Below are 24,274 nucleotides of genomic sequence, written 5' to 3'. Positions count from 1 at the left end.
CAGAAAAATAAAACAAATACACAATTTGATATTCTTTTTTAAAGTCTTAATTCTTCAATTAATTCTTTGCTTGGCTTGGTCAGAACTCATTGCATCTTAGTTTTTTATTCCACAAATTAAACCTTATATTTTAATCATCTAATCAATATCAATGTGAATACGTACAAGTAAGACAATCGTCCCACCATTTTTTTCTGTAAGTTTCAAACGATCTTACAGCTTGCAGGAAAAAAGAGATAAATATCAAAGAAAGTCAAGTGAGTCAAAACTCAAACGCATTGCTTGAGGGTTAAAAAAACATGAACCATGTTACGCGGCTTGTGTTCTTTTCTTGGGTTCATGAGTTTTTCGCTTTCGCCCTTCTCTTTCATAATTCTTTCTGATATTGTTCTTGCTAGCTTTACCTCGGAAGCTTCTCTTTCTATCTCGATGAATCAATCTGCCGAAGAACACAGTTATCAGGTATGTCGCTGTACGATCTGCTTTCTTGCTGGGAATATTGCAAAAATAGCAGGAATTTGAAAATAATTAACATTTTGAAGAATTTACACCTGAAAGCTAAATGGGTTTACATTTAGGTTTGGTAAATTGATAATCTTGCTTTTGATTTTACAAATCGATTGAACTGAGCTTCTGGGTTTTCATTTGCCCATAAAAGTTGAAGGATCTTTCGGTGAAGAAATTATGTGTTTTAAATAATTCTTGTTGTAAGTTTTCTGATCCGAACGGTGTCAAATTCTTGTTCTAGTGTCAACTGAAAGATCTAATGGAGTTGACTGTGGTCTTATATTTCTATATTGTTTATTATTGTTGATTAGCTGCAATCATTATTTGAATCACAGAAGAAACGGCATTGATAGCTGGCATGAAGGACTTGCTTCTTGATTTTCAATGCTTCGCTGAATGTCTGCGTTGGTATTTCATGGAGGCCTTTGAATTTACAGCTGACGAATTTCTTGCACTTTGCTTGGTTTTTGCCTTCTAAAAGCTTAATAAATGATAGAGCACAATGGCGTCTTGCAATCCATGTAGCCGACCCCACCTAGTGGGATAAAGGCTTGTTGTTGTTGTTGTTGTTTGCTTGGTTTTTGCCTCTTTCCTTGAAGTGCTTATTGGGTTCTTTTGCCAAATCTTTATTTTTTAGGTTCTTGGTAGCAGCACGCAAGATTTCAGTTTGCTTGTATGTTAAAGGTCTATCATATCAATCCAAGATCCATTAAGAGAGCAGTGGTGCCATTTGATTATTGGTCCTGGCATCAGAGTGGATTTGGCTGTGATCATATTCAGGCTATTATCTGTATCTCTATGGATTCAATTCAAAATAAAGTTTATTATTGTTGTGTTTCTAAGGGAAGCCGCATTCTGTATGCATATAGTGGTGGAGACCATGAAATTGAGAATGTTGCAGCCCTGTGCATGGAGAGGGCTCCCTCTTTCCACTGGTGGTATTTTGAGACAATTGGTAAAAGGACTTATGGGTTTTTGATGGAAGATGGTTATGTTTACTTTACAATTGTTGATGAAAGTCTTGGTAACTCTGGAGTTCTTCGCTTTTTGGAGCATGTTAGGGATGAGTTCAGAAACTTAGCCAAAAAGGATTCAAGAGGAAGTTTGTCAAATATGAATTCTGTTTACATTCAGGAAAAATTAGTTCCAGTTATCCGCCGCCTGATCACTTCATTGGAGAGTGTGTCGGATAATAATAGCAATTTGAGGGATGAAACTTTGCCTTTTCAAGTGGGTCTGTCTCCATCACCAAGTAATCTAAATGGACAGATTGAAGGTGCTAGCTCAACAAAAGCCCCTTTATTGGGAAAATCTAACAAGCAAGATAAGAAGAAAGCAAAAGATCATGTGATTGCAATGCGAGATGTTGAGTTGGAAGAGAATCGGAAATCTACAGATAGGGGAATAAAGGTTGATTCAGGAAATGTGGACTCTAATAGTCAAGGTGGAGCAGCTGCTTCATTCTCTTTGCAGAAAGATTTTGGTTCGATGAGGATGAGATCAGGTCCTCAAAGCATTCGCAAGAAATGGTGGCGCCAAGTACGCATTGTTTTAGCTATTGATGCAGCTGTCTGTTTAATATTATTTGTCATCTGGTTAATAGTATGTGGTGGCATTTCCTGCATTCGCTAAATATGCAGTCTTGTATTATTTTGGATTTCAATTGCAATTCAAGCTGAAACTTGAAAATCACTACACATGGTGATCTGTGACAGAAACAAGTTTCTTTGTGGAGCATGTAGAAGGAGGTGACACATTGATCTTGTCTGTAAGACATAGCACTGATAGTCATGTCCATTGAGTTACCCATCTGCTGTACAGTTTCTTCAACACATTTGTATTTATTATAGATGAATGTTGGGAGAAATCATATGGTTCTTGATTCACTTTTTTATATGGTACTGCTTTGGGTAATGGTATGATCATCAGGAGCTGACGTGTCACCAAATTTTTGTTCTTTTGCTAACTTTGAGTAATTATAGTTCCAAAATTCTTCAGACAAGTTTTATTACCTTCTCTGCTTGAATATTTTTCTGTTTTAACTTTTAACATTTCGTAATTAATGAGGGTAGAAAGAAGAAAACCATAAGTTAGAAGTTGAAGAAAGCACCTAGATCACTAATCATATCTCAGGAAAGTAGTTCCCATGTAGAATCTTGAATTATGCTATAAACCTGTTGAATGTTCTATTTATCGGAGCCCTGGTGAGATGTCTGGTAGTGGCCAGAAAAAATTCAGATTCTCTTGTTTATGGTTATTTGTAGATGACATGTATATTTTTGGTCCTTCAAAGATACATAGTTAGGAAATTTGTCCCTGTATTTCACATTTACGTGATTCAGTTCCTGCATTTTTTTACTAGCTCATGGTTAGTCTTTGGAGCATGTTTTTTTCCCTGTTTTTTTACTACTAGGGGAACTAACAAACGGAGATCTAAAAATATTCAAGGAATGAATTGTGTTGGAGAAGATTCAAGGACCAAATAGTTGAGGCATCTATCTTTCAAAAGCTCATGATATATATATATATATATATCTGTATTCATTTTCTCTTGGAGGTTCATACACCAGAAAAATTATTTGAACTGATAAATTCGGTATTATATCAGCCTTCTATAAAAGAAATATGCATAAAGTTATGAACAGACATAGGAGAGTGATGAAGGCCTTCATAGGGTAGCCACAAGTAATTCTTGTAAACCAAAGTGACATGTATCTTTCCTCTTACAAACTTCTTACGACTTCCGTGGAAAGGACTATCTGCAGAGGGTGCAACCAGCAGGTGGCTGGAGTAAGCATTGTAGGGTGCAATTGTTGATGACTTTGGCTCTTCAATAGTGATGATATAATGGAGTCTTACTAGTAGCCCCAAGTAATTCTTGTAGTACTTAAATGGCTTGGTTTTACTTCCTTAGAAGTCAGTCTTGAAGGCTGGGTTCTCCAGGTTTTCTTAGGATTCCGTCATAGACATTAGATATTGAAATACTGCTATAACTGTGCCAAAGTAGCATTAGTAGTCTAATGATCAATCCATCATACCATCAGCTTCTCCATTCAATTTACAAGATGGATGCTGTTCAGTTAAAACATCTGCTTTCAGGCAAAGAGCTCTGAAATTGCGTCATCTTTACCAATTGAGGAAGTCATTCCCCTTTTGAGTTCAAGGTTGTCGTAGAAATTTTGCAGTTAATGCCAATATCTTCGTCCATATGTAGGAAACTAAACAAGCCATTAATAATGGTTCTCTTAGGATTAGCAAAGGGCTGCATAAGATCAACTACCATGACCTATAACAGTTAATGCCAGGAAATTATGATCCTATATAAAGGTTGGACTATTCCTCTGATGCAGTTTTTACTGCTGTGCTGCTGATTTGTAACAAATTAAATAGAACAACTACTTTTTCTTATTGAAGTAGATGCTTTGATACTCCTTCATTTTAGTTGAAGTGCATCGATAATACACTTGCTTTTCAGGCACGTCACATGTTAGATGCACGTTCAACTTTGACATCCTCATGACATAACGACATCGTGAGGAAGAATGAAAAGGTTTATTTATTTCCATATGTTTGGCTTTCGTACCTACTTGATGCTCCTCAGGCTCTTGCTAGAGATGGTTCAAACTTTGATAACTCTAAAATGGGTACAAAACCACAAGAAAGGTAGAATGAGAGACTAGAAATCCCATATCGACAAAATAATTTGTCTTTTAGTGATTCTGTCTTGTGCTTGAAATTGAATAATTTGAATACTATGACTTTACAGCTTGATGTGTAGTAGGTCCCCCTCCACCCACAAAAAAAAAAAAAAAAAAAGCAAAAAAAGAAAATAATAACGTAAGATACTTGGATTATTGGATATTGCTAAGTTGTTTAGGTTTAGAAGTATATTACTTCACAGACTTGCACCCAACCCTTTCATTGGTGTTTGGAGTATAGTGTGATCTAGGACAGCAAGATCCCCAATTGTATTTGGACCAAAAAGGTGCAAGGGTATTTACATCATTTTCTTATAATACTGCTTGAATTATGCATATTAAAATGAGCTAAGTGCCTTTGCATTAATTATGTATTTACAAGAAAATCACTTGAATTGAATACCTTGTGCTTGTTTTGTGTATCAGTGAAAAGGTGAAGGGTTTTAATCCAAAACATAAAATGTAGAGATTGCTAACCTCCACAAGTTTAGAAAGGATTTTCTGACTTAGTTGGGAGAGGATCAGCTTGCTTGTGTGGCTCTTCCCTGATAAATTTTTGACTCACTTGAGCTGAATCTTCTCGGTGGCATTAAGTTGTCTCTTAACTCATTATATAGAGCTTAGCTTTCACTGAACCTGCAGCTTAGTTAATGTAACCTGACTTGTTCTGTTCTATTTGGATTGGGTTAGTTAATGTGACCGAGGTTTGAAGGGGACTAGAAAAATCTGATCTTTCTAGGCTATACTTGGTAAAAGGGACTTGAGGTAGGAAAAATTTAAGGGAAGATATTTTTATCATGTTTAATAGATGGCAACGTGTGTCTTGATTTGCTTTTTTATTTATTTGCTTTGTTTTGCAAAGAGAGCTTCTCATATTTTTGGGAGTACTTTCTCATTTTCTTCCCCATTTTCATTCCCTCTTTGTACCAAACAGGCTCATAATTCAGTTTTGAGATGATCATGATAGGATAGTCATAATTCTTATCTTGAACTTGCCTCAAATTCCTTGTATAACGTAAATTTACAAAATTATCAATGATAAAACTTAAGCCTGAGATGAAAGAGGTTTATTTTCAAATTAATGTATTGATTTATATATGAATTTCTTGATCTGATATCGCTTTAGTATACAGAGAAATAGATTGATTTAAAAGCAGTTTTATCAAATATAAATTTCTCTGACCATTTTTAGTGTATTTTGGGTCTTTTCTTAAAGATATCGGGCAATAAAATATCCGTGGTGTGTGCTTATAGTGCTTATAAAACATAAAGAAAGAAACAAAGAAAGGAAATTTAAAAGGAAAAAAAAAAAAAACCACAAAGAAAGAGAACTTAATGAAAATAGAAAAAAGAAAGCTAGAAACCTTCATGATTGTGGGAGCAAGAGACAGAGAACTTAATGAAGATGCCTAGTATGAAAACTGACATTGCTTCGCCCAGTTGTCATCATCATTAGTTTGTACGATCGGTTAACATCCTGATTTTGATGCAAAAAATTGAATCTTTGTTGATAATTGAACTCAAGACAGGGAGAAACTTTTCTGATAGGAAGTGAGATGTTTGGCTATCCTGAAACCATATTGACTTACATTGTCTTTGGGGAGATATGTGTGGGTAAAATAGATCCTTCATTTTGGGATAATGAAGTCAGCATCAAAGGACATAATCATATTAGCATGAAGTCAAGGAGCAGAGGGGTACATACCAGGTTGATACAAAGTAGCTGTAAAACCAGTGAAACCAAAATGGTAAAATTTAGCATCTTGTAAAAGATATTCTAGACTAGATAGGACAGGATACTCTCCTTTTAGCCCGTAATTTGGACTAAGCTCAACGCGCTAACTTAAATTTGCCAAAAAAATTTTAGGGTTAGACTTGAGAATTTAGAAAGTTTTCTTTACTTCAGACTTATTTGTCTACCCAAGTAAGCCTGAAAAATCTGCCAAATAAGCTTTAGCTTGAATACCAGAATTTTTTTTATTATTAATAAAATAAATTTAAGTAAGATAATTTTTTATCAAAAATAAGATAAAAATTGAAAATCTTAATTTTTTAATATAAAAATTGAAATTGGCTAAAAAAAGAAAAATAACATAATATAATATAAACATTTAACAATTCGATATTCAAGCTACCTCGAAAAATTGAGATGTTAGGTCTGCATTTGAATATATAGGCTTTTTTATATGTTCAGGTATTTTAACCTCAATTTGAATTGAGCCCGACCCACCCACTCTTTGTCCATCTAAAATCTTGCAGAAAGAATGTTAACTCCTTCGGATTGAAAGCATGTTTAGTTTCATGTTGGAAACCACCTGCTTTCAACAAAACCATCATTGTAGTGATTTCCAACATGGAACCAAACACACAATTAGCATGCTCTTCTGCTGTTGCTGGATAAATTTCAAGATTTGTCTAGTAGCCTCTAATGTTGCTTGTAAAATGCCCTGATCCGCTTATCCGCTGGTTCATGAGTGCAATAGGTCATGATCAAATAGTACATAAATACATGATCAGGCACTGCTGCTGCTTTCTTACTTGTTTTTGCAAGTACATGCCAAGTACTCATTTTGGTGCCTATTATAGAGCGTCTTCTGGAAAAATTCTTTGGCTTTTCATATAAGGTATTTGATAGGATATTAATTACATTTTTCTAATATTGTTCCTATTTAAACTCATTGACTGTGATAGAAAATGTAATGCAAATTTGCAAACTTTTTATTTAAATAGGGATACAATTGAAAATTTATTTTATTTTCAGACAAAGTTAATAACTTAACCACATTTGTTTAATTCTGATTAGATAATTAAAGGTACTTTATAATAAAAACTAAGGGAGCATTGATGCCAGAGGATGACCTGGACCGGAATGATTAGTTCTTTTGTCCCATTTTGAATTTGGAAGCCTCCATGTTGAGTATAAAATGACAGCAGTTAAATTGTGTCATGAAAGCCTCCAAATAGCTTACCTTGCAACCTAACATTATCCCAAGTGGAGCTTGAACATGGAACTCTCAACGCCACAATACGTAATAAATCACGTGGTGTTCAATCTAGAACACTAAAGAAGCAAAGCTCATTGAAAGAAATTGAGAAGTTCTCTTATTCAAGTCTTCTTAAAATATGCCATCGACATTTGAGTAGTATTTAAAAAAAATAAAAGATTCCTAACTCAGCTTGTATCTGAAAACTCCCTCAACTTGGATCCCCCTACCATATGCACCTAGCAAAAGAACAATTAAAAAGCAGAAGCTTTTTATGATATGTGGTTTCTCTACAAAATCTTATATTGAATTGAGACAGGTGTGATGCTCAAACAATGTTGTTTTCATAGGAGTAACATTATGCAGTAGTTTCCAAACAAAAAGCTGTATCTTATACGGAATTTTCGTTGTCCAAATAAAGGACCAATTAAGTCTTGGCTGAGATCTGTTTTGCCAAGTCTTAACTAATTCCAAGTATGCATCTGCAATCTTATAGTCCAAATTTTGTTGTCTTGTTATTCTGTGATAAAGAAAGGTAAGAATGTGGGTCACTGTTTGAGCATCATATACAATAATAACAAGTCTTATCCTATTAAATGAAGTCAATTATATGAATTACATGACAATGATGTGCTTTGTCCGTTTCAGCATCATATAAGAGATTAAGTTTTATAATCCCACCTTGATCATGCAAAATGGTTAGAGTTGATGATCTGAGTGGGCTGAGCTTATTTAGACTAGGCTCAATTCGGATTAGGCTTATTCGGATCGGATTTGAAGTATCCTACATTTGAAAAAAAGCTTATATAGTTAAGCCTGATCTTAACTTTTTTCGGCCGGGTTTAGGATGGCTCGTTGGGCTTAGTGAGAATTATCAACTGTACATACATATAGAGCTATTATTTCAGTGGGTGGGCTTATTCAAGTTAGGCTCAATTCAGTTTGGGCTTATTTAAATAGAGTTTAAAGTATCTTACACTTTAAAAAAGTCCATATAATCAAGATCAATTCTAACCTTTTTTTGATAGATTTAGGTTAATCCATCGAGCCTGGCTCGAATTATTGGCTTTAAGAATGGAGTTTGCTGGCTCTGTCATCATTGTCAATGGCAAAGGCCACTTACATGCTACCAAAGGTGGTTATGCAATAAAATATCCCACCTATCACTAATCTTCTAGTGGATTTTGCAAAATGTTCCCAATCTTCCATTGAGAACCTATGATGAAATGAAAAAACTTAAGGATCTAGTCAAAACTTAGGTTTTGAAACACTTAGCAAAAGAAAGATTCTAAAGGTAACTTAAAAAAAAAAAAGTTTTTAAGCAAGCTTTCCTAGTAAGGCAATTCTATTTGGGTAAAGGTGCATTTTTGTCGATGAAATATTATTGAAAAAGCACCTAACACCTTAAACTATTAATTAGAGTAATTTTGTCCTTAAAATAATTAAAACAGAACATTTTCATCCTTACTGTCAAATTCTCAATATTGACCATTAGAAAATGATAACGAAAACTTTAACGTTGATAGTTAGGGAATTTAATGGTAAGGGCAAAATGTTCCATTTTAATTACTTTAAAGGTAAAATTACTCTGACCAATAGTTTATGGTTTTAGGTGCCCTTTAGAGAATACTTCAAGGATAAAAATTGACATTTACCTATTCTATTTTGTTGTTCTTTGAAGCCTAAACAATCCTCAACTCTTGATTTACAATATGCATTCCAATTTTGCAAATCTATTCTGAAATTTTGCCTATTAAGTCCCTAGCAAGTTGGTTTAATTTAAAGTTAACAGTTAACAGTAATACCTGTTAGCTAAAGGGTAACATTGCAACAATTTTAATATCTAAAGTGTAACATTATTTTAATAAATAGTTTTAAAATATCCATTTCTCTTTGCAAAATAGGTAAGGGACAAAAATGTCCTTCAACCTATTATAATACTATTACTAATTTTTCTTCTAGGGATAATGTGTGATAATTTCCTCCAACACTAATTTCAGTTTATTTCTTCGCCCCCAGGCTATGATCTTATATATCACTGCAAAGACTTGTCGGGGAAAAGTCATTCAGTGATAGGGAACTTTCACATTTCTTAATGATACTAATGAATGTATGATTTAGTGAAACATATATTAAAAGATTTACTGTGTTAAGTGAAACACATTGTTATTCACAAGGTTTCAATAGATTTGGTAATATTTGAAATGAAAACCATCTGACCTGAGAACACTATCTATATTTAATTGCCTCATGGCTCCCTCCAATTCATCAATAGGAAAATGAATTTTATGAGCGCTTTTTTTCTTTTTTTTTTACATATTTTTATTTTTTAACAATAATAAAATTTTTAGTCCTTTCAAGTTTGCCTTAATTATCAATTTGATCTTTAAAGTTTATTTTCTTTTAATCTATTTAGTCATTTAAGTTTATTTCAGTTATTAATTCGATCGTTTAAGTTTGTCCCCCCAATAATTAGTGTGATCCTTATTATTTAGAAAGGAAATAATATTGTTAAAATCCTCTGGCATAGATAAATGAATATTAATAACAATCATGCATATGGATATGGATTCTATGTAGTGGTGTGGGTGCAGCGCTTGGAAAGTAGAGAATCCTCATTGTCAATTTTTTTCCAATGGATGGGAAGAGAGAAGTGCATAAAAAACTTCTCATTTGCAAAGCACACAATCATGTTTATAATCTTCACAAGTCAATATTATTAGAACTAAATTGGACCAACTGATTTGACTAGTTAAATCGAGAATCGATCTTAAATTTAGTTTGGTTACATCATAAAATTGCTATATTTGAGAATCGCTCAAGAGCTGGTTGAATCAGTCAAAACAAGCAAAATCGATTGACTCAATTCTACTTTTTTTTGCATTTTTTAAATTTTAATTTATATTTATAAACTATAATTTATGTATATTTGTACCTAATAAGCATTGATGGATGAAGAAAAATGAACAAATATGTAAGAAATATGTATATATGTATATATTTTAAAGTTATAAATTATACATCATGAAATAAGTATACATATTTTGGATTAACATGATAGAGTATAGATAGATATTACCTTTTTATTTTATATCATTTTGTTTCAAATTTAAAAATTTATTTTTATTATTGTATATAATTATTTCTTTTTATTTTAAGCATGCATTATTTAACATATCAATTTATTCATCGCCGTTGAACCATGGTTTAGATAACAATCCAACCATTGAACTATGAGCCAATTATTTTGATTGGTTCAATGACAAGTCTAATTTTATTAACATTGGATTATAAATTTTTTAATAAATCTATTAATCACCAATTTGGGTAATACAGATTTAATTTGGACGATTCAATTTAATATTAATTTTTTAAAATTTTATAAATTAACTATTTAGATGTACTTCCAAATTTGATATTAAAATTTTTATGATTCTTATAAATTTTTATTTTGATAAATACAACATTAACAATAAAGATAAAATCGTGGCACCTTCCAATTTTTTTTTTAAAAAAATTAAAGGTTAAAATTTTAAGTTTGAATTGTTTAAAGTAAATCTGGATAGTTAATTTATAAAAAATATAAAACAATTAGTATTAAATTTGGACTATCCAAATTAAAAATGGACTATCTAGATAAATGATAAAGCATATTTATTAAACAAATTTATTTTTATAATTTTTATTTTAAGAAAAATAAAATAAAATAAAATAAAATAATTATAATATAGTGGAATCATGGAACTTAAAAGAGTCAAAATCAAAGTGGATATAATGTGATTGTGTGCTTAGTAAATGAGAAGTTTTATACATTTCTTTCTTCCCATCCATTGGATAAAAACTAATGATGAGGACTCCCCACTTCCCAAGCATTGTACCCACACTGTAATGTTTACTTTGGCATTACTAAATAATCACCACAATTAACATATAATGGTAATTAAGTGTTATTAAGCTCTTAAGCTTACTTTAATAATAACAGGGTTTAATAATACAAAATAAAACTTTTGAAAATGGTTGGTATTCCAAAACCCTTCAAAATTATATTTAAATCCAAAATAATGCATTCTTATGAGCAATGGAAGCATTTATGAATTTAAAATCATAATACATAAGAAAATAGGGGCAAAAAGGTTATTTTCACCCATATAGGTATATATGTTGTACCTTGTGTGTTATATGCTGCAACATATGGCACAAAAAACTAACTTCCAACTCTGTGTCATATGTCATGGCATGTTGACATGCAGCATAGCTCACATGACAGTATCTGTTGTCATAACAGCTCACCAGAAGCAAACTTTCAATGCGCACCATTTTCATATATAATGTTCAATTTGAGTAATTTAAGTGTTTATATATAGCTCATTTCACAAATCTAACTAATTATACAAGTTTCACTTCAATCTATTATTCCATTTTAAAATTGAACACCTAGATGCAAAATGACACTTCTATGTCATTTTCTAGTAACTGAGCATCCCAATTCCCAAACTTGTATCATTAGCCCACTTTTTTTGCCTCACCCACATCAAATGGACCAATACACATCTAATCAAACAATTATATCAATAATCATTCATATTAGATCAAATTTGGCCACTCCAACGTTCTAATTTCTTACAAAATAAGGCCATATTGCATATTTGCATAAAGACAACACCTTTGGCCAAATTCCATAATACAGATCAAAATATTCATTTCAATGTGAACTTGTACTAGTATCTCAACTCTCTTACCATATTCATCACAAACACATATTCCAAAGCTAAGATACTCAACACACCATCTCATATAAATGCAACCAAAATGTACGCATTCCTACTAAGCAACTTATAAACATAAACATTTATACAAATTCATTACACAAATTACAATGCCAGGGCCATACAATAGTAGCCTTGCTACTCTTAGCCCAAATCTTTTCTCTAAACTCCTATTTGTATATGAATTTGTAAAATAATAACCACGGGGTGAGATGTAATCTTAATAACCAAAATAATTTACAACTATCTATTAGCAAATAAAACCATAAACAAGTATGTAAAGTAGGATTATAACTACATGTTATATTACAATAAAGGAAATATCACATGCATGATCATATTATACATCTAAACCTCCACATCTACCTTCAACTAAATTTGTAGACTATAATACTGGATCAACCTTGAATAAATTGATTTGAACTCACCTTTTATGTTAGAACTGTCTAGCCAAAAGTGTTCTATCCCACTCTTGAATTATGGATTCCTTATATTACACACATATTTGGGGTGTTACTACTCCAATACCACATCCTTTTAGCTACTAAGGAGCACATAATCATATTATGACTGCTCAAATGTCCCAAGGTAACACAGTCCATAATATGTTTGCTGCACCAGATACCCTATGGTGCTAGTCATAACATCTTGAATGTTTAATCTGAAAACTAATTACTAATTAAAGATAAATTAAAAAAATTAGTGAATTAATTAAATCGATTGTGATTTTGATTGTAAATTAACATTTTCATTGTTAGTTAACTTCAAGATTAGGATTTTGTGAAAGTTGGGGAAAATCAAGATTGAAGAGGGAGAGCTAAAGTGGGTTTTTACTCATTGCACTATGCACTGCAACATGGCACTATGCATCACGACATATGATACAAAAAGTTAATTAAATAGGTCATGAATCAAGTCAAGTGTAGAGAGGAAAATGGAGAAAAACATGAGAGAAGAGAGTGAGGGAAGCTTTCTCTATTAGGGCAAGAAATTTTGGGCACCTAAGAGTTGTTTTCGACCCACCGTATATCGGGTAAACTTAGTACCTTCTTACTCTCTTATTCTACCCAATTTCTCTTGCTTTGAGATACAGAGGAATTTAATTTTGAGTTAGTGAGGGATTATTTTCTAGCTCGATAGTCATAAAAAGGTTATTGAAAGTTAATTTGAGGAGTTGTGAGTAGTTGGGTGGTCGATAGTTGAGTTTAGAGGCTTTGGTTAAATTTTAGTTTCAATTGAGAGGTTTTACAATGTGAAAAACCTATATTAATTGTAATGGAATTAGTAGAAATTGTAAGAAGTTTATGGAAGGTGATTAAGACTTAAAGTTGCCTAATGATAGAGATTAACAGTTTAAGTTAGTTTAATGTATTGTTAAGTACTTGTTTTTAATTTGAAATTGACATATAGTGCTTAATTTTATAGATTTCAATTATTTGGGACCTCTTTGAGGTTGAAGTAAGTTGAAGTGTTAAAAGTACCCACGGGTAACTCTTTTAATAATAGAAAAGTTGTGGTAACTGGATAATTCATACTATTTATTGACTTGTTTAATTGTTTTTAAGTTATTTCTAAAAGTAAATATCCAAATATTTCATTTCACAATTTACTTGTAAATAGTTAAACAAACTAACAAATAATATAAATTATCCAATTACCTCAACTCATTTATTACTAAAAGGGTTACCTGTGGTCACTCCTAATGCTTCAACTTACTTCAACCTCAGAGAGGTTCCAAGTGATCGAAATCTACATAATTAATCACTATATGTCAATTCTAAATTGAACACAAGTACTTATTAGTATAATTAGACTAACATAAACTCCTCATCCCTTTCTTTAGACAATTTTATGTCCAAACTACCTTCTGTCACTTCCTACAACTTCTACTAACCCATTGCTATCAATATAGAGTTTCACCACTTTGAACCCTCCTCTTTAAAGCCATAATTTAGCCAAAGTCCCATTATTCAATAAAAACCCACAAATCTAGTTACAATTTCTTAATTAACTTCCAACAAACCTTTAACAATCTTTGGGCCCAACAAAAACCCCTTACTATGTCAAAATCTAATTTTTTCATATCTCAAACCAAGAGAAAATATGATAGAACATGAGAAAAATGAGATATAAAGCTTATTTGGTAGATGATGGGTCAAAATTTACCTCCAATTGCCTGTGATCTTATGCCCTAGAAAAGCTAAACTCCTTTTCTCTTCTTGGTCTTGTTTTTCCCTTTTCTCCCTCAAATCTCACAAGTTGACCCCTTTTTAAAAAGTCAAATTTTGATACCATACACTGTAATGCATTGCGCCATACTGTGATATGTGGTACAGTGAGATACTTCTCACTTTAGCTCTCCCACTTGACCAAATCTACTCTAAATTTCCTCCTAGCCTGATTATGCAGTGGTCTAATGCCCCAAAATGTCAATTTACAATTCAAAAATATGCTTAAATTAATTAATCCACTAATTTAATAAGTTACCCTTAAATTAGTAATTAACTTTTGAATTAAAAACTTGGGATGTTACACACACCATTGCACAGGATGTGTATCCTTATGTAGATTAATAAAAAGAAGTATAATTCATTATATAGAAAAAACAGACAGATGCAAGTTATAAAAGAACAAAATAACAAATAGTAGCATAAGAAACTAGATTGATAAAAATTAAACTAATTTGAGAGTTAATTTGTTCTTATTTATCTTCACATACATATGAAGTCATATATATATATATATATATATATTGTGTACATTTGACTAATTTGAGGGCTAGTTGTGTTTTGAAAGGATTAACATGATAATTTAAAAGAACAAAATGAACTAAATTGATAAAAATCAAACTTGAGGAATTAAATTTATAATTGAAGCAAACTTGATGGACCTAAAATTTTACTATCCTTTCTAAGAACAAAGATCATCATATCACCATAGGGGGGTGAAGTGAGAAGCGTATGCTTCAAGATATCCAACTTCAAATGCTAGTCATGTGGAGAAGAGAGATCTTTGCATGGAACCCTATACATGAGCTAGTACTATGGCAAAAGTTGACACAGTTCCTTTGAACAGTAATTTGTGAGAGAAGCCATGAGAAGGCCGTGAAAGGCATTGGCTTGAGTTATTTTGTTATATAAGATATATTGATTTATCCAAATATAAGAAGGGAAAGCTTTTTTCTCTCCCTTCTATTCTTTATAAATTCTACGATTTTTTCCCCTTCCATCTTCACTTCTCATTTTTTGTAAGTGACTTTCTCATAACTGAAAATGAGGACAATTTCATTAAAAGACCAAGGATGTGACATTATTAAAAATGAGGCCCAAATAAATATGAAATTTCACATCAAGAATTTGGGCCTAAACTGAAATTAAAATGTCAAGCAAAATGACTGAAATAACCTTCTTTACTTTACATGTTAATTTCCTATCGTTATTTGTTAAAAACTTAAAATCTTTACTTTACATGTTAATTTCTTAACCTTACTTGATAATTTATTAACTTAATTACCATACTTGTTAAATGTGTAATGTAACTTGTAATTCTTTGTAGTTAATTGTTAAAATATTCTTGATAATTTATTAATTCAATTACCGTGCCTGTTAAATGATAAAGTTACTTGTTAGAATATTTACCTTACTTGTTAAAAAGGTTCTTTCAGTCATTTTGCTTTACATTTTTCTTTGTTTGCTATTTTTAAACTCAACATAACTAACCCCAACCAATTACCACAACTTGAAACACAACTTTTATTATCATGTTTAGCATTTTGCCTTTACAAAATTTTACTTTAGGTTTAAATTCCAACAGTGAAATCTCAGATTTATTTGAACTTTATTTGTAATAATGTGTCCAATAGACATGCAAAACATATATTAGGGCCATTTATATATGAGCACTACTTTTCTTGTCTTTTGCTTTTTTAGGCATGAAGCACTAAGGTCAGTCATTAAAAAAATTACTTTCCGACAATTACCCTCAGAGGCCACAATATTTTATAGTAGAACTTCTTACTAATTATTATTCTATTGAAATACATTGAACCTGTACCTCAACAAAACAACATTACAAATCAATGATTGAATTGATAATAACTCTCCCAATTTATGTTACTAACATAACAATTCAGAATAATTCTACATAAGTTAACAACATTCAACATTCTCTCGTTAATCCTCTCCCAAGTTATAATCATTCATCATCATCCTCCTAAGCCTAAGAACTCACATCTGGTGCTTAAGCAGTACTGGCTGCAACGGTTTCTGAAACTTGAGCATTATGTTTACGGAGGACTTCCTCAGGCAACAGAACTCTGAAGACAGCATAATGATGATTCAAGCTTTTCTCTCCCTGTAATCTGTGAACACTGCCCAAGGCCCCAGCATTAGGGTTTGGAAAAGCATAAAATATCCTCCTGATTCTCTGATGGACCAATGCCATAGCACACCTGACATCAATGTGGACGGCAATAATGTGTTAGAGAAATGTACTCCTTTCATTCCAATTTATAAAACATTTTTTGACAAAATTATACATACTAATGAAGTTCATTAAATACAAATTATAATCTTAATTTTTTTATAAACTTCTAAAAATACCCTTCATTAATAAGAGAGAGAATGAAGGAAATTTATTTATAGAATTGAATAATGAGGGGTAATATTGGAATATTTATCATTGAAGAATCACAAAATGGGATGGAGTGAGTACAATGGAAGAAGTTATTGCATAAAAATCAGAGATCTACAAAATTTATTGTAGTCTTTATTATCATTGCTCAACAAGAAGGATATTTTTTTTTCACTTGAATAAAAGGGCATAAAGGACATTATCTATTTACAAAATCAATTTTTTTTCCATTCATTTCATTTTCAATTCCATTTGATTCTGTATACTAAACAGGCAAAATACTCTAGAGGATCTTTAGAGATAAGAATGCATCGAAATCAGATAAGTGTCTTGTATACAATCTTACATTGTGCAAGGTTCCCAAACAAGAAAGATGTCATAACCAGTGCATAAGTAAGGTCGCGCTGACACCTGATCAGAACTCTGGCTAAGAGCATTTAATTTTTCATCATCCTCGACCTGAAACACCATAAGCCAATGATGGTATAAAAACTTCCACAAATTAATCTTCTCATGCTCTATTTTGAACAAAGAGATATCAGATGAATGATGTTGCACCCACATATTTTGTTTCTGTACTTCATGTTATTTTAGTCACAAATTATCAAACAATAGAATTAAATGACCTTGATACCACAGCCAGCAAGAAATACATGCTTTATAAAGAGTGGGACTACAGCATCCAGACGATTTAAAAAAAAAAGTAGGAAAAATGACATTTTAGGACCTTCTAAGGAGATTAATTATAGTTAAGGACCTTAAAATTATGAAATTTCGGGGGGTGGGGATCATGGTCCTTACTCCTTAGTTAGGATTAAAATTCTTCGATTGAGTTTCTTCAGTTCTCATCTTCCATATATTTTCAATACTCATCTTTCACATTTTCAATAGTCATTTTTAGGAATTTTCATTACTCAGTTTTTTCAGTAATTACTTCATATGTTTTCAATGTTCAACTTCCATGGTTTTAATAACAAGAAGAATTAAATATAAGTGTTTTTCCGTATTGAAAACATAAAAGATGAGTATTGAAAACATCTAAGATGATTATTGAAAAATTGAGTACTAAAACTGGGAAAGAACAGTACTGAAAAAATTAACTCAGGAATTGTTACCCACAAAATTTTAATTCAAGGAATATGGTCTTCTTTTGGAATGTTCTTAAATAACGTTTAAATAATGGTCTTAGAGAATCCTTAAATGTCATTTTCCCAAAAAAGTATCCATTAAACCCAGTTCCATTATCAGAACTTACAGGAAAAACTTACATTATCAGGAATAGTTCTCTGTCTCTTTGGAGGAGAGGCAATCCAGCAAGTCTTTTCATGATCCAATACCAAACATTTTTCATCAATGTCACTCACAGAACGAAAAAGGCATCGATCCCTCACGGCAGAAGATTCTATAGCTACAATAGCAGCATGCCGTAAGGGGTGCCACTTGTATAAACTTGGCCTAAGTGATTGCTGCTCAGCCCACTGCCAAGGGTATAAACAAGCCACACCTGTATGAGGTGGTTTGGGTTGATTGGATGGATTGTTTAAATTCGACGGGTCATTGGGTCCTACTTTATTGGCAATGGGATGGAAACTAAACAATTCTGGTTTTTTCAAGCAGCAAGAGTCAGTGCTACAACTGTCTTTGCAAGTGTTGGGAATATAAACCTCATCACAAGCACTTGAAATCACCTGTTTAGCTGAAGGATCCACAATCACTGCAGCATTGACAACCTGCTTAGCAAATTACACAAGCAGCTTAGCAAGCACAATCAATAAGATCATTGCTCCATTAGCTTTTACAGATAAACAAGACAAGTCCTCACTTTAGTTGGACAATTGACACGGTTCCAAAAAGCATATACTGATCTACAATTAGTTTCATTCAAAGGGAAACTTTTGTTTACATACCAACCCAGCCTCAGATGTCGCCAACTCAACAGCTGATTGCATGAACTTGAAAACTAACTGCGAGTCACCCTCACTGAATCCGGTAATGCCATCAATGTTACTGTAGTTTGAGTATGAAAGCAAAGCCAAAACCAGAACCAAAGTCAGCTATTATTCTAATGGGAGAAACAATGCTTCAATCAGAGACAATATATCTAGAACACGATAGAAAGCTTACTAGGTCCTTGGATGATATGATGTTGGCCAAAACTTGCATTGCTCTTGCCACTCTTCTTTTGACGTTGCAGCATATTTACAAACCTAAAAATAGTCAGATTCAATTCAATCCATGAATCACCAGCATTGGAGCAGTAACATGCAATGAAGATCATAAAATCACAGCACATCCCAGTATCTACAAGTTAATACAGATTTCAGTCAGTACAATCAATGTATCTGACTTTACCTAGTAGGATAAGACTTCTTCTTGTTGTTGTACAAGTTAGTCCCCTTTTCATTTTTACTTTTTATTTTCAAACTAATGAGATCATGGGCAGTTCAAAATTTTCTGACCCACGCCACTATTATTTTACACTTTGAGAATGGGACTCACCATGACACAAAAACCTCCCAAAGCCATATATATTAGTGTAGGTATGCTCATTTGCATGACTGAAAAGATCCATCTTCAAGATAGAAATAGTAGGTTGCATTTAGAAGTGCTTGAGTATGCAGGTTACTAGTAAGACCTAATAAAGATAGAAAAAAAACATAGAACTTCATGAAAATATGTTGTTATTCTACTTGGGCCCAAGCAGTCTCCGCTAGTTTCAGAGAATGGCAATTAATTTTAGAACTGATTGTCTCTTTCACAGAAAATGAAACCACACTTTCACATCAAAGAACTCTACTAGAATTTTGAAATGGTAAGGGAACCAAGATTCCACACAATTAGAGTTCATCAGATTTCAGCCCCAAAAAAAGTGCATCCTAATATATCCCAAAACCATTAAAGGATAAGTGAAAAAGAAAGGCAAAAAATATTCCACCCTACGCTTAGACATGAAGAAATGAAAGCACCTTACTTCACTTCAAGTAACCATCAGAACACCACATTTAACATTTGAAAGAGCAGACAGTTTATCCTCCCCCTCCCTCACTCTAAACAAATATGGGTTACACATTTAACAAACATAGCTTCATTGCTTTGCTCAGATTAAAATCTGATAAACATTTGATAAAAGGAAAAGTTCGCTTTCATGTAAAACCAATTGCTTTATAGTGCTAATGGTTTGCTTTTTCCCCCCAATACAAAGTATACAAATTATTTAAACTGTTATCTTTCTTCTTTAGAAACAAATAAAATTAGTTAACAAGAAAAAATATACCATATTTGTTATGCCAGCTTAGCAGTTTCAATCAGTACAGTACAATGATAAATTCATAAGTCAAATTATATATAATCCTTTTTTCTTTTGGTTTTAAAAACTAGACATAAAAAATTTAAAAATCAATATTTCAACTTTCATAATATATTTTCATCTTGCACATTTAAAATAATCAGAATAAAGCACCACAAACCAAAAAAAAAAACAGAGACAAAATAAGGAAGACCCACTTTTGTGATAAAAGGACTCAATTGATAGGACCTAATCAACTCCTGCAGATGCGGTGGCATACTATCCAATTGGCTGTCACCTTCAGATGCCAGACACAAGATCACAGATAACTCTATTTGTCCTGTCAAATATTTTTCATTGTCACCAAAAAATTACTATATCTTTTGACCACAAGTCATAATGATAAAGAATGAAAGCCATGTACATTAATACAGGTGTTGAAGCAAAAATATCTACCGTCAAACTGAGTGACTAGGTCTTTTGACCATAAGTGCAAGTGATGTACAAAATAGCTTTATGCTTTTAAAACCATGCTTTCTTCTACATTCATTTGTGTTCTTTCCTTGTATCATCTATAAAGTCAGATAATATGATTTTGTCAATGACTATAGGTTGTTTACATACCCATCTATTTCATAGCATATATTCCTCACCAAAACTATTTTCTTTCTCTGTTGTTACTCGTTGTAACTGTTTATAGTGTGAGCTTAATTTATGCATTTCATCAGTGGACATGGTGATTGAAATTGGCAGCAAACTGAAGTTTTTGCTTCCTTGGCCAAGAAGCATGTCTGTTTTATGTCTAAAGATATTTGTCTTATATAATAATCCTTACAAAGAAAATTATACCCATATATACAGAACCAGAACAATGGAGATAAGGAGTCTTAGGGTTCCTTAATGTTCAGCCAACCATTGAAAAGGAAAGAGTTTGAAAATGCTCCATTAATTCAATTTAACAGTCAGCCTTCACCCAGTCCCTTAGACATGGCATGTAATGTAACGCTTAGTTCAATAAGAAGTTTAAGGAACTTGATATGTTCATTGGTTTTGACTTTCAAGTTCAGAAAGATGAATATAATTACTATTTACTCACCTTAAAAGGTTAAAATAAAAAATGACACGAAATCAATTTTTCTCGCATAAAAAATGAAAATATAAGATGGTACATCTCTTGCTTTTATAACTTTCCTAATTTAATGATCCATATGGGATGAATGTTAAACGATGTAACAAATATAACATGCCATAATATTGCACACATGACAAACCATCAAACCTGCTTCAAGAATTTTCTTTTGAACTCGTTTCACATGACGGAGATTTTCCAGTGGTTGTATTCGATTCAAAATCCTAACAACAAATTTAAATAACTTGATCAGCTCACAATACATTGAGCCCATAATGCAAATATAAGCAAATATTGGGTTGCCTTCATATAAATACAGTGACCAAAGAAAATAAAAAAGATGAAAACAAGACTTTAGCCAGTATTAGAAATCATAAAGTAGAAATGACTGGTGGACTCAGAGTTACTTTATTTTTTGTGCCTTGAAAATCAGTTTAAAATAGAAAGGAAGAGAAAAGTTAGAAGTTTCAACAGCAACGAGCTCAAAATCTTTTTAAACCAACAACATATTACATATAAAACAATGGAAATTACAAATAAAGGTTGAGGAACTAACCTTATAATTTGGTTGGCATGCTTTGGATCAATGACTGAAGCAATGACATTCTCTGAACAGATAGAAATACAAAGCTATAAACAAAGCACTATTTTTTGAATATCCATTGAGTCCATGTAAAAGAAAAGAAGAGTTTGAATTAATGAGTTTTAATAAACTGACCAGTGGGTTGCTGGTGAAGGGGATATGGCTCCTTGTCTGGGATGTGAACAATTTGGTACATATTCATTTTGTTATCTGTCATTCTTTTCTTACTTGTTCCCAATGTTTTTTCCCCCCCGTTTCCCTAGATTTGTAGTGATAGATAGCTCAGTGCAAAGAAGGAGTCGAGACCTTCAATGCCAATTATGCATCATGGCCGGAAACCTTGCATCACTCGATTCAGCTGTGTAACCACGCCGGAAAGCACTGCAGCGCTGCGCCGGAAACCACCACCGTCCACGAGACTGAAACAACCCTTCCTATTGCCTCTGTCGTATTTGCGTCGAGGAAGAAGTGGAGGGTTTCAAGGAAGAAGAGCAGGTATTCGAAAATTGGGAGGGAGTCGAACGCACTTGGGTATGTCTCACGTCGGCGACGGCGATGGGTATACTGGATTGCACTTACACGAAAGCTTACCGGATTGTACTAACATGACACGATGGAGTTCGCCGAAGGTTAGTTTGGTCTTTAAATAAAGCATTGATTTCCATCATTTAAAACCTGCACAATTTACCAATTTCACAGAGCGAAAAAACGTGATGAACTCTAAGTCTGACTTCATTTTCTCTGCCTCAAAATCTCAAGATGCTATCATGGATCCACCTGCATCCAAATAATAGATAAAAGATCAAAAAGCGAACAACATGGAACTCAACCTATGGAAATACAATCTGAAAATGTTCGCAACAGAGTAGAAAATCCAGGCAAGGAAAAACTTTTACAGGGCATTAAAAGCTCCTATTTCTTATAAAGATTCCTTGTAAGCTACAATAGTTGTTAGGGGATTAGTGAAGGAAATAACACTGAACACATTAATGATTCTCTAATTAAGGAACCGGAGCAAAAATGGTCTCCTTCTGATTATACCAAAAAACTAATGGATCAATATCCCAGTGTTTAGATCTCTAATGAAGAATAGAAGAAAATATATACACTATGGGTGGTTGCTTTAGTCATTAAAACTTTGGGTATTCAATTAAATCCGAAATCTCTTAAATCAAGATTAGCGAAAATGTGGCAGATCAGAGACTTCGAACTCATTGATTTGGTTAATGGTTATTATATATAATCAAAACCAAAAATCAAGAAGCATACCAGAATATCCTTAATGGAGGCTCATGGTGAATTTTCAATCACTATATCATGGTTCAGCGCTAGACACCAAATTTCAACCCGAATACAAATTTATTTAGTAAGATAGCACCTTTGGTGAGATTAAACAATATTCCTATTCAATGCTATGATAAAAAAATCTTATGGAGAATAGGAAATTGTATGGGTAAAACACTGAAGGTAGATGTAAATACACTCTCTGAAGCAGACATTCAAAATGAGACTTGTAAAACAGAGAGGGGAAAATTTGTTCGAATTAGTGTGGAAATTGACCTCCAAAAGAAACTCGTTCCAAGGATCTTTATTAGAGATGAACTTTACAATGTTGAATATGAAAGCTTAAATCTTATTTGCTTCGGGTGTAGTTGCTATGGTCACAATAAAAACTCTTGCCTATATAACCCAAAAATCAGAGTTACAAAAAAGAAGAAGAACAAGGTTGAAGTTAACAACAGCGTCCCGGACCATTCACAAGGAAATATAGCCAGACAGTAGATAAATCAACAAGAGAAGGCTCACGAAGGGTCATCGAAATCTTACTCATTAGAAGAAATCTGCAAAGAATGGATGAAGTTTCGAAGACTAGCTTGAGCACAAAACTCGAAGAATCCAACGAGTAACAAGTAAAATCACCCAAATCAAGGATCTAACCAACTAAACATATCTCAATTTGATGTTCTAGCCAACCTAAAGCTCAGAGACGATGGCAAGACGAAGAATGAAACTCCATTTAACGGTCCAGCTACGAGTCACGTAGCTAAGACTGTCAGAAAGTATGGGCAAGGAACAACTTGGTAGGAAATAAAAGAAACCGAGGGGATCATTTTCGGTGCTCAGCATATGCCGAGCATGAAGGTGCTCATCGCCCATTCGCACCGTTTCATTAAAGAGAAAAAATATGGGCTGTCTACAAAGTTTTAATCTTAGCCATTAATTATTTTTATTTCACTAAACTTTTAATAAAATAAGGATGTTGAGCTCCTCAACTTTGTTCAATGACTTCAACCTCATTTTATAAAATCAATAGGAGGGAGGGAGGAATGTATTGTTTTGGCACCTCTTTTTTAATCTTTCATTGAGCTCCAGGTTTATGCAAAGCATTCTGTAACAGTGTAACTCAAATGGAGGGAGGGACCTTGCGTCTTCATTCTGGCCATTTTCTGGTAGGCTTTATCACATAGTTGATTCTTCTTCTTTTGTTTTTTGTCTTTTAGAATGCTCAAGCTCTCTATGACTATTCTTCTTGTCCTTCTTTTTTTAACTAAAAGTAGAGATAGCTTAAGAAATTAACAAAACTAAATAGATAAATACCAAATGTGATATTGGATGAAATATATGTGTGTGTGTGTGTGTGTGTAATATAACAAAATAAGACAAAAGAAGGAAATGATTGAGGAACAAA

The 24,274-nt window shown here is 32.7% G+C and overlaps 2 protein-coding genes across 9 annotated transcripts; one reads left to right on the top strand and one right to left on the bottom strand.

Annotated features, from left to right (window-relative positions):
- The first annotated feature begins 221 nt into the window (after nucleotides 1–221).
- LOC129315858 (phytolongin Phyl1.1-like) lies at nucleotides 222–2,401 on the top strand. 4 transcript variants are annotated; one of them, XM_054959976.1, is made up of 3 exons: nucleotides 222–462; nucleotides 843–911; nucleotides 1,145–2,401. In XM_054959976.1, exon 3 carries the CDS (start codon nucleotides 1,183–1,185, stop codon nucleotides 2,137–2,139), a length of 957 nt encoding a protein of 318 aa, XP_054815951.1. In that variant the 5' UTR covers nucleotides 222–462; nucleotides 843–911; nucleotides 1,145–1,182; the 3' UTR covers nucleotides 2,140–2,401. The 4 variants fall into 4 exon arrangements, with proteins under 4 accessions (XP_054815951.1, XP_054815949.1, XP_054815950.1 ...); XM_054959974.1 differs by having other exon boundaries at nucleotides 843–915; XM_054959975.1 differs by having other exon boundaries at nucleotides 843–978; nucleotides 1,093–2,401.
- Nucleotides 2,402–16,023: 13,622 nt separating this feature from the next.
- LOC129316237 (tRNA-specific adenosine deaminase TAD3) lies at nucleotides 16,024–23,561 on the bottom strand. Of its 5 annotated transcripts, XM_054960557.1 has the most exons (11): nucleotides 22,482–22,673; nucleotides 22,274–22,362; nucleotides 21,721–22,185; nucleotides 21,559–21,610; nucleotides 21,153–21,226; nucleotides 20,092–20,213; nucleotides 18,712–18,794; nucleotides 18,495–18,594; nucleotides 17,856–18,317; nucleotides 16,934–17,046; nucleotides 16,024–16,405 (listed from the first exon to the last, which is right to left on the bottom strand). In XM_054960557.1, the coding sequence occupies exons 3-11, from the start codon at nucleotides 21,800–21,802 to the stop codon at nucleotides 16,195–16,197; spliced, it is 1,299 nt and encodes a 432-aa protein (XP_054816532.1). In that variant the 5' UTR covers nucleotides 21,803–22,185; nucleotides 22,274–22,362; nucleotides 22,482–22,673; the 3' UTR covers nucleotides 16,024–16,194. The 5 variants fall into 5 exon arrangements, with proteins under 5 accessions (XP_054816532.1, XP_054816530.1, XP_054816531.1 ...); XM_054960555.1 differs by lacking the exon at nucleotides 22,482–22,673 and adding an exon at nucleotides 23,413–23,561 and having other exon boundaries at nucleotides 21,721–22,362; XM_054960556.1 differs by having other exon boundaries at nucleotides 22,274–22,673.
- Between the last annotated feature and the right edge of the window lie 713 nt (nucleotides 23,562–24,274).

Source organism: Prosopis cineraria, unplaced genomic scaffold (genome assembly GCF_029017545.1).
Source record: "Prosopis cineraria cultivar Desert tree isolate PC_DT_omini unplaced genomic scaffold, ASM2901754v1 PC7, whole genome shotgun sequence".
Taxonomy (NCBI): Eukaryota; Viridiplantae; Streptophyta; class Magnoliopsida; order Fabales; family Fabaceae; genus Prosopis; species Prosopis cineraria.
Note: the sequence above shows the minus strand (reverse complement) of the source record. Positions and strands in the feature narration are given on the sequence as shown.